The sequence below is a fragment of the Cebidichthys violaceus genome, unplaced genomic scaffold (assembly GCF_023349555.1).
Source record: "Cebidichthys violaceus isolate CVI_PGR_0920_01 unplaced genomic scaffold, fCebVio1.0.p SCAF_14, whole genome shotgun sequence".
Classification (NCBI taxonomy): Eukaryota; Metazoa; Chordata; class Actinopteri; order Perciformes; family Stichaeidae; genus Cebidichthys; species Cebidichthys violaceus.
Window position 1 is genome coordinate 11,607,652 of NW_027176307.1, and position 10,866 is coordinate 11,618,517.

Genomic DNA, 10,866 nt, shown 5'->3' on the forward strand with positions numbered 1-10,866 from the left:
CAGTCTCCAATCTGTCTCCTTCTCCTCTCTCGTAACGCCTATTCTCCAGACACGCCTCTGTCTCCGGCCTTGCAGCCACACAAAGTAACCATGGGAAGCGGCGGCAGCTATTAGTGAGTGTGAGCTGTCAATCAAGCCGACCCGCCCAACGCCTCTCAGACGGGAAGCGCTCTGGTCACAACTTCTCCAGCAGCTGTGGAGTGGGACCTCTGTGACATCACGCAGTACCAACGAGCAACAAACGGCCAAAATGTAAAGGAAGAGCAGCCTAACACCTCTTTCTGAAAGTAGGTGTGCAGTGGGAAAGTGTAGTAGTCTCAAAACGAGTGCGTAAAGTTGACGTTACGCAGCAGGGACGCGCAATAATCTGTGCGTAAAAGTGAGTCAAAGTGGACAGAAGTAAAACTTCTGCGGTGGATGAAACGTTTTCTCGTGTGCAATGGATGCGTCAGCGAGCCTTTGGGGCGTAATGAAGAGCTGAAGCTGTGAGGAACAATTGTTTCGACCTTTACAGTCGGTGTCTGCCTTCCAAAGTTTGACGACAGCGCAGCAGCGGAGCGGAGCGCGCAGCGGGGCAGCAGATGCTGAGCAGTGACTAAGCCTTACGGCTGGGAAGCTAATGAATTGAATTTGTCTGGACTACAGACTTTATGTAAGAAGTAGGACACGCACAACGCCGCCCAACTAGTTATTTCCGTCTTGCGTAGAAACGCTTCGTCGTCCAGCACATTGTTGTAATGACAGACGTCGGCTCTGAGCGTTCAATTCTTCACAAAGTTGCAGCTGGCTGATGCCACGACTCCAGCAGGAGTTAGTGGAAAGTTTTGTCGTTTACATCCTTCTGTCTACCTCTTCACAACATGGACGAGAGCGTTGAGTCTGCTGCGGCCGACAGCAGCTCGGACGGGGAGAGCATCAACCTCAGCGTGCTCAACTGGGAGCAAGTGCAGCGGCTGGACACCATCCTCACCGGATCCATCCCCATCCACGGCCGGTGGAGCTTCCCCACTCTGGAGGTGAAGCCGCGAGATATCGTCAATGTGGTCCGGAGCCGCATGGAGGAGAAGCGGATACATGTCCGGGAGGTGCGACTGAACGGCTCCGCGGCCAGCTACGTCCTGCACGAGGACAGCGGTCTGGGTTGGAAAGATCTGGACTTAATATTCTGCGCGGACCTGAAAGGAGAGATGGAGTTTCAGACAGTGAAAGATATCGTCCTGGACTCTCTTCTAGACTTCTTGCCAGAGGGAGTGAACAAGGAAAAGATCACACCAGTGACCTTAAAGGTAGTATATGGAGTTATAGATCATATGACTGTTTGTCAATCTTTCAAACCTGACAGGGAAGAAAGTGAACATATGTTTTAATGCACTTAAAATTAAATGGACATAAGTCTTAACAAGATTGAGTTTATGGGGTTGTATTTGTGTCTTTATTATGCATCAAGCAGAGTAAATTCAAACTATCAACAGTGCAATCAAAATGTTTTATAGTTAGTAAAATCAATTTGTGATTAAAAATGGATTAATGCAAATCCAAAATGTTTGCTTGCTGTTGAGCTGAATCTCGTGGGCGGGAATTAGGCCAAACGTTAGACAAGTCTCTATTGGCCAGTCTCGATCACAGTGACAGTTAAGCAACATTTGTTATTGCAGTTATAATGATGTTATAGACCTCTCTTGAGATCTCCATGTTCATGGTTCATTTCACAATAATGACACGCTCACTGTATCCCGCTTATTTCACTACTACTAACTAATTTCACGCAAATATATTTATTTGAAAATGAAGTCTGCGTCCATAGCAATGCTCTGTTATTCATAGTAGCTGTAATTGATCAATCATAAATCGAGTATTCAGCAAAGATCGAGACGTGTCTTACATGTTGTTGTTTTGTCAGTGTAGGTCCCACCTCACCAAGGAAAACCTTTAGAATCCCATTAATACAAATTCAATCATGAATTTATTTTACTTGCAATTAAAACAAATTGAATTGCAGTGTTGATGGTTTTGCTCCAAAACTTAATTGGTTTGATTGTGTGATAAAGACAGAGAAGTAACCCCATATGAGATGTGCCCAGAATATCTCCCACCAGCATTGAGTTATAAGCTTTCAAAAAGTAAAAAGGTTGGTTTCCAATTCAAAGAGGATTCTGTCTAATCCAATTGGTGTCGGATCCACATTAACAAGTCGGCTCTCAGTTACCTGGATACAGAGGACTTGCCGGGCTACTAATGGCCCACCAACAGATGTGATCAACAAAACATCACGACTAACAGACCTAATCCTAGATTTGTATCTGGTGCAAATAGCATTAATGTTCAGTTGTTGGAGCCCTCTCAGCCTGGTTTAGAGTATTTTCTATCCAATAGATCGCCGTGTAAGACCCACAGTGCAATCATTCTTAAACATCACCAGCAGTGCATGTGTGGTTTCAGAAGAATTAAAAAAAAAAGTGTCTGATGTACGGTTGCAAGAACTAACACCATATTACAGCTGTGAAAGGAAGGAAAGAGAGAAAGAGTTAGTTAACAGGCAGAAAGAAGGCTGTAGGACTCATCGGACACTCATCACTGTAGCCTACTGCATGCTCTGATTATGTTGAAGTGGCCCTTATAAGTTACAGGAAACACATAAACCATCATAAAAACATTTGGCTGTGTTTTCTGATTCATAAGATATACAAGTTAAATCTATATCCAACTATATGAACCCAATAACTCCAACAATGTCTTCTATTGCTTGACTTCAGTTTTCAGTCATTGACTTAAAACTTGCACAAACTTGAGATGCATTAAACTTAGTCGATGATGTCGCCTAATGTTTCACTTGTGTATGTTTTAGGAGGCTTACGTGCAAAAGATGGTGAAAGTGTGCAATGACTCAGACCGCTGGAGTCTCATCTCCCTCTCCAACAACCGTGGCAAGAACGTGGAGCTGAAGTTCGTGGACTCTCTCCGACGGCAGTTTGAGTTCAGCGTGGACTCCTTCCAGATCCGGCTGGACTCGCTTCTACTCTTCTACGAGTGCTCGGAGCACCCCATGGCTGCCACTTTCCACCCCACGATTCTCGGGGAGAGCGTCTACGGCGACTTCCCCACCGCCCTCGATCACCTGCGCAAGCGCCTCATCTGCACCAGGAGCCCCGAGGAGATCCGAGGCGGGGGTCTGCTGAAGTACTGCCACCTGCTGGTGCGGGGTTTCCGCGCAGCTTCCGACACCGAGATGAAACTGCTGCAGCGCTACATGTGCTCGCGCTTCTTCATAGACTTCCCCGATGTGAGCGAGCAGAGGCGGAAGCTGGAGTCCTACCTGCAGAACCACTTTGTGGACCTGGAGGACAGGAAGTATGACTATCTGGCCACGCTGTACGAGGTGGTGCAGGAGAGCACGGTGTGCCTGATGGGCCATGAGAGGCGTCAGACGCTCAGCCTCATCTCCTCGCTGGCGTTGCGGGTCCTGGCCGAGCAGAACGCCATCCCCAACGCCGCCAACGTCACCTGCTTCTACCAGCCGGCTCCTTACGTCTCGGACGGCAACTTCAGCAACTATTACGTAGCGCAGGTTCAGCCCATCTACCCCTTTCCTCCATCCTTTCACCAGCATTACATTCCTCCTCAGCACCACCCTATGTACGGCACCTGGTTACCCTGTAACTAAACTCTGTGCGTTCACGCACTTTTGTGGAACCGGTGGAACCTCCTTGAAAGGGATGATTGCTGATCATTTTGTCTCTTTCTTGAGATGGGAAATTGAGGGAAATGAGAGAAGGAAGAACACGAGGCACAATTAGACAGATAAAAGAAGAGAATAAGGAAGCAAGGGGAAATGAGGGCAAGGAACCTGGATCAGGGCAGTGGGCCAGAGAAAGGCTTTCCCCCGGGGTAGGGTGCCACAGCAGGAGGAGCTGAGCACACCGGGAGAGATGCCAGTAAGGGAGGCTGACCCATCACTTTTAGGGTTCTCTCATCGAAGATCGATTTGCTATACGATGATATTTTTCTTGTCTGTTGTGAGTTATGGCTCAGAGGAACTCACATTTAAAATGATGAACATGTACGAGATCCACATCCTCTTTACATGAGAAACCATAACTAACTCACATACAGCCGCAGAGATTAGCGGAGGACACACTTGACACGCTGAAGATGTCGATTCATGGTCAATCACCGGCGAGCTTCTGACTTTGTCCGTGTGCGCTGTGTTTGTATGGGACTCCTTGTCACAGACAATGCAAAATGAGGAATTGGATACTGTTTACAAATCCAAAGATCTACTTTGATACTTAACTTTATCTGAATTCTGAGACAAAAAAAAAACAACAAAACAATGCATGCTTTATTTCTGTACAGGAATAATTTTCTTTAAGTGCCTAGATGAACCCTAAAGGGAAGAGATATTTTTGTGATTCTTTATCTGTTGGGTCGTCCAATTGATTTTCGAGGTGATAATGAATGTACAGTAGAGCAGAGAGTCGACCCGTGCCGAGTAAGGTCTCTGACACAGAGGCAGGTTTTAGACCAACTGATTTTTCTGACCGTGTTTCGCTAAAGACTCTGCTCTTATTTGCAGTCCCGCTCGACGAACACACATCCTGATTATCAAAGAGGAAGCAGCAACATAATCTCATCATCGGTAAAGAGAGGGGGGAGGTGGAGGTTGGATCAAAAATGCTTATGAGAGTAAAATAGATGGGGATTTGGAGAGAAAGAATTAGGTTTGGCAGCAGGAGAGCAAACGAGAGAGAATAAACTGCTCTTATCTGCCGTTTTATTGGATTGCCAAATAAGGTGGTCAAGAGCTCAGCTTGATAAAAACAAAAAGCTATTCACCACAGATGATAATGTTATCATCTGTGGGAGATGAAGAAACATATTTGGATATGTGAAAGTTTTGCGCCTAATGTATTTCACAATGCATCTTCATCTCGTGTAGTCTATTTCAAAATGTTCTTGTGAAACTGTAATGCATATTAATGAACAGATCTGACATATACAACTCACTCTTACTTAAAAAGGTGCCCTGTGAAGTTTTCATGTAAAAAACAAAAGTTATGTTTACATTTAGTCCCACCAAAACGCATTGTAGGTTTCTTTTAATACTACAAAAGTGTTAAGTGCACTTTCTTCCTCTTGCAAAGCCGATTTTTGGAATATTTTAAACGTAGCAGGCTTCTTCTTCACTGCCTTTTATGGCAGGATGAGTAATCCATGAAATATTGTAAAATTGATGGGAGGATATAAATCACCCTGCATGCATGGTTGCACATATTCATGTACGTCAAAATTAAACTACTTGTTTGTTTTTAAATTGCTCCATAGCGCTACTAGTGGTCAAAAACTTTACAGGGCAACTTTAAGTTTCAAATAAATATTAAAAAGCACCAATGTGTTTGAAATGCATTCTGAAACAGGGACAACCAGTTTTCTCAAATTACACTGGAAAGTTATTATTTTCTTCTTATCAAATATATAAAATGATAATTTTTCAACATAATTTTTACACAGTTTAAAAATATTTTTACATGTTGTATGCACTGTAAACATGTGTATCCTTTCCATGTGTAAGAGAGAGAAAGAAAAGGGATGTCTGCAAACATCTGCAGGACGAAACAAACTGCATGTCTGTCAGTGGGGTGTTGGAGTAGAAGCATACTACTGGCAGAGTCAGAGGCCCAGCAGAGGAGAATGTTTTCAGAAAATGTGCTGCATGAAGCCTAAAAAGTTTCAATAAAATGTAAGAGTTTGGAATACATTAGCAGATCATAGCTGTTGAAATGTCATCTCTTTTTAACATGGATAAGCACCAAGCAATGAGGAAATTAGTACAGATAAAGACCATCACATGTGAAGGGCAATAAGAATTTCTTTTTTTTTTTTTTTTTTTTTATGATGATCATGGGGAAAAAAAAAGTGCAAGACACTCAGCGTATTCTGTCGAACATGTCAAATCTCCTATTTTTCTATCGATCTCTATTTTTGTACAGTTTGCGTTTGGCTGATGTAACAGGCCGATTCAAAGCTGTGTAGTATTTTGTGGTGTGTGTGCGCATTTGTGATTTATTTTGGCTGCTGAAGAGCAGTGCAGGTGGACATGGCGGCTATGCTGAGATGCAGATTTAGCTTGTGTTCATTGTATGCGTGCCCTGAGCTGTTTCATATGGGTTTTATGTTGCTCTAAAGAGATTGTTTCACTGTTCTACTTGTTTTTAACTGCTGTCCTGTTTGGGCATGAAAATAATGATCTGATAATTGTATCCAAGTTGACAAACTTGAGAATTAAAAAGCAAAAAAAAAACGAGCAGCAGACAAGAGTTGTTCAATTCAGTTTTTTTGTTAGTCTCACACTACTTGCCATAACAATCTGCATGACATTTTTGAACCTCAGTTCAGCCAAGGTATACAGCTCTGGCATTTAGGGGTTTTGTGCCCAGACTTTGACAGACAGGAAAAGTCTTCATCAGGTCAACGTCCCGAGATGCTCGCACAATGCCAGCGGGTACGAATGCTGCTGCCAGCAAGTGTCAGCTGAACCTGACGGGTTTCCCCTCCAAGAGACGTCACAACGAGCGTCAGCAGCCGTCATTTCATCGTTTGCCAGACCTCATTAGCTGAGACTGTTTGCAACAGCAGGTAGATGCCATGTACACGCACAGACCTTACTACCAGCAGAGCCTTGGTCCCCAGTGACACATGGCAACTGAATGAGCAGATTGGCTCCAGGTCTGCATTAATCGAATGCCTCGGCTTCCAGATGTCACTTTCCCTGCTGACATTGAGGAAAATATATTCCTTAGTCTCTCTTTCATGTTTATTTTCTTTCTCCCGTCTGTCTGTCCCTATGTTACCCTGCCTTATTCTCTCTTATTTACTTTTCAACTTTTTCTTAAATTTTTTGGGCCAACACACTGCTTTTTACAGGCTGCTGTGTGGAAGGCTAATGATACTTTGAGTACACAGCTTTATGCCGTCTTTATCCTCTGTTTTGTGTCCTCGCTCATTTCCCTTCATCTCTGCCTGCCTGGGCCTCTTGATGAACTTAAGCAGAGAGAGATGAGCTATGGAGAGGAGAACGGAGCCAATGTTATCCCCTGTTAAGAGGGAGAGAGTGGACACTAAATATAGGCCCCCCTCTCAGCCACAGTAAGGACATTAGCCCATCTACAGAAAGCTGATTAGCCTCCCTCCATAAGCATGTGCTCGGTGCTCTGGTGTGGTTACTGCGGAGAGATTTACCGGCTATTGTAGTGTAACACATACCTCCCCCATCTCCCGCCGTCTTTTAGGTCACTCTCGCTGGTAAGGACAAAACAAATCAATCCACTTCCTTATCAAGAGCTTAAAGGGACTGTGAGGCTTTTAGTGTGTTGCACAACGAGGAAAAGAGCTAACCTAATAACACAGGTAGCTTAGGAAGTGTGTTACTATGGTGCTTTTAAGTAGCGTGTTGACAGGTGAGCGGAGGAAGATTACAGTTTTCGGAGAAAAGGTTAAAGCTCATGTCCAGCTCATGAAAAATCTTAACAATGTCCTGGTTTCTGACTCAGAAAGTGCACTGTTGTCCTGAGAACAGCATTTTGTTTGGAACAAATCTAGTGACGAAGAAATATAAAAGTAAAATGACATACATTCGTTTTCTTGCCGACGGTTAGATGAGAAGATTGACACACTAAGTACGATATTACAGGCGAAAGACGGTTAGCTTAGCAAAAAACTGGAAACGGCGAGATTCCTCCGGATGTAACAAAATCCACCAACCAGCACCTCTAAAGCGGACTAATCAACACATTGCATCTTGTTTGTGCTGTATATCTCACTGTTTGTGGAGCTTTAGATTAGATTTTGGTTAGCCTGGACAGAGCCAGGCTTGCTGTTTTTCCCCTATTCCGTGTCTTTATGCTAAGCTAACCACCTGTTGGCTCTAGCTTTCATATTAACCGTACAAACATCAAAGTGGATCAATCTTCTTATCGGACTCTTAAAAAAGCTAAAGCGTATTTCCTAAAATGTCGAACAATTGTTCTAAGAAGTTGTAACTCACAGTGAGGGACTTTATTAACTCAGTATTTTGGGACTGCACATGTGAGGCAGAAAACAGTGGGAAACCCACATCTGTTTAAAAACTCAAAGCTATGGACTGCCTTCAAAGATGAATCTTGTTTTTATAAAAATACCACAGCTACGACTTTAAGAGGAGCCATCAAAGAAATATGACGACAAAGGATTCCTTTGTGATTTATCTGTTCAAATGAACGCTGACAGATTTATTTAGTGCAGATTCCGTTATTTCTTACAGTCCAGGACGATGTCTTATCTATCACAACTCTGATTTCTTTTAGCTTTTCAGGCATTTCAGACAGATGGACAGACTTCATGATAGATAACCACATTGTGCCAATGGATCTGTTGAGGCCGACCATTAGGAACGATGAGAGTTATAATTAAAGTTAAAGTGTATGTCCTCAGTGGATTTGGTTGTGTATATTAAATGATAATCACGTTTGTAAGGACCACCATGGAGAAGCCTATCTAACATAAGACAGATGGGGTCTGAGATCTGAAAGAGATGTGGTTTGAAAAACAAGGCACACTTTTTGAAGTAGAAAGCATTGCAATATCATTCCTGTGTAAGGTACTTTTTAAAATGACTTAAATGGTCATCTAGTGTTTTAATGAACAAAACTTAGTTATTCTCTCCGGCTTGTGTGAAGGTATTTTCACAGAAAAAAGGTTGGATGGAGTCACACCACTGTTGCAATCTTTAAATGCGTTGAGCCTCACAACAACAGGAAATTAATATAAAAAAGGTCAGTTAGAAGCTTGTAAAACACTGGAATTAAGGGTGCAGTGCTGACACTGTGCTGGTTTTCATTGGCGTAGATGAAGACAACTTCATTTGACTCTTATTTAGAAGCAGCGGGAAGCATAGCTGCAGCACAGACACGCTAGATTAACAGCGTGTTTTATTGGGGATGCACAATCAAAATAACACATTACGCACAATACCTGTGTTTTTGGACCACTGAGTGACAAAGAAATGGATAGCATCTGAAGAAGTGTATCTATGCAAACACACACACACACACACAAACACACACACACACACACACACACTCAAATCTATTGGAGATGAACCAGTTGGAGCAGCAGAAGGACCAAGAGTCCATCCAGCTCAGTCCAGCCGGGGTCAGAGGCCACCGTTTAAATCAAACAAAAGCAAGACCAGACTGTGAGAAACAACGATGAGTGTCTGTCTGCGTGTGAGAGAGAGCGAGATGGAGACACACACAGAGATGTGTGTGGGCATGCGTGTCTGCATTTGCGTACTTGTGTCGTTTGTGTATTTGTGTTACAGGAAGGCTTGTCTAGTTTTCAGTGTGTGGGTGAAGTTGCTTTTAGAGATTAGGAAACGCAGCCATAAGCAAAACTCGATCCTCTCGATTATTAGGCAAAACAATGATAATAATTCATCGCAGCCAATAACAGAGTGAGTTTTCGGTGACATCAGATGCCAAACAACTGGTTTGCTGGACCAATAAATCATATTCATCCCTAATCTTAAGTGTTTATGCCTGGTAGTGTAAATAGTTCGGCCAGCTGGACCGGGGCCAGTGCTGGAATACAGATTGTCTTGTTGCGGAGCAGAACCCAGCTGGTAGCAGAGAGGGAGAGACGGTTTGGTGATTTGACACACAGCAGTGAAAATGACTTGTTTTTTCAAAAAGAACAGGAATCATTAAGTAATAAATCCATAAATAGATCTGCAACGTTGCTCACGTGTCAGCATGTTTGCATGCATGTGGCAGCGAAAAACAATTCAGCTTAATTCTGTTTAATTGAATTAAGTTCAATTTGGCACCACTTTTTATTAAGGCACCCTTTTAACAAGAATAAGAGTCAGCAGCCTTAAAAACAATTTTGTCTTTGATCTGATTATGCAATAAGTCGTCTGTGCGACATTGATTATGTGTATTGCTGCATGTAGCTATATTTTTGTTTGTATAATTGACGACTTGCTAACTGCTATTAATAGTCTCCATTTGTTAATAAGGCAGCTATGAATGTTGATTCTCCATTTATGACTGGATTTCTCACTCTCTGTTGAGCTATATAAACCATTAGTACATGATTTATTAACCATTAATAAAGCAATGTGTTAGAAATATTACACTAAGAGGTCAATTGATATTATGAAACAGTTACAAAGGTTAATAAACGGTTCTTCATTCAATAATTCATCAAATCTACAGGCGTAAAGAGCAAGCTCAAAGTTGTTCTTGTTAGTTAGCTAATATAAATCACATTAAGAAATGACTAATCAAAGATGAATTAAGCCTTTAATTAAAACATATAAACCCTTCATAAAGGCTACCTTATTAGAAAGTGGTACCAGTTTTAAAACAATTATCTTTTTTACAACTAGCCATGAGAAGCTGGTCCCCTCTCTTCTGCAAAATAACATCTGGTATATTGCTCTCTAACACACACACACACACACACACGCACACACACACACACACACACACACACACACACACACACACACACACACACACACACAAAACACATCAACCCAGACAATCCTACTAAAGTAGCACTTAGGTAGCACAGTCAGAGACGCCAGGAAAAGTGCAAAGATGGGACAAACCCTTAAATTGTCACATTCTGGGTTGAAGCATCACAGATATATTACCGTTTGAGAGCACGGTGACTTTGAAAGTATACAGAAACAAGTTGCTCAGAGTGCGAGCAGTCAGCAATAATACCCACTTTAATATTCCCAAAACTGATCAGGAATAGAATAGTCGCAATTATAATCATCATTACCATAATTGTGACGATAAAATCAAACACTTTTGCTGTTGT

General features: G+C 42.5%; 1 protein-coding gene across 1 annotated transcript; it reads left to right on the plus strand.

The window, feature by feature from the left end:
- Positions 1-201: 201 nt before the first annotated feature.
- On the plus strand, positions 202-6,312 carry LOC137871183 (terminal nucleotidyltransferase 5A-like). The gene is made up of 2 exons (XM_068708855.1): positions 202-1,286; positions 2,846-6,312. The coding sequence occupies exons 1-2, from the start codon at positions 861-863 to the stop codon at positions 3,659-3,661; spliced, it is 1,242 nt and encodes a 413-aa protein (XP_068564956.1). The 5' UTR covers positions 202-860; the 3' UTR covers positions 3,662-6,312.
- Positions 6,313-10,866: the final 4,554 nt, after the last annotated feature.

Excerpts from the sequence above, each read along its gene's own strand:
- LOC137871183 (XM_068708855.1), top strand. The coding sequence starts at position 861 with ATGGACGAGAGCGTTGAGTCTGCTGCGGCCGACAGCAGCTCGGACGGG. Across the intron at positions 1,287-2,845 it reads TCACACCAGTGACCTTAAAG|GAGGCTTACGTGCAAAAGAT; the intron begins GTAGTATATGGA and ends TGTATGTTTTAG.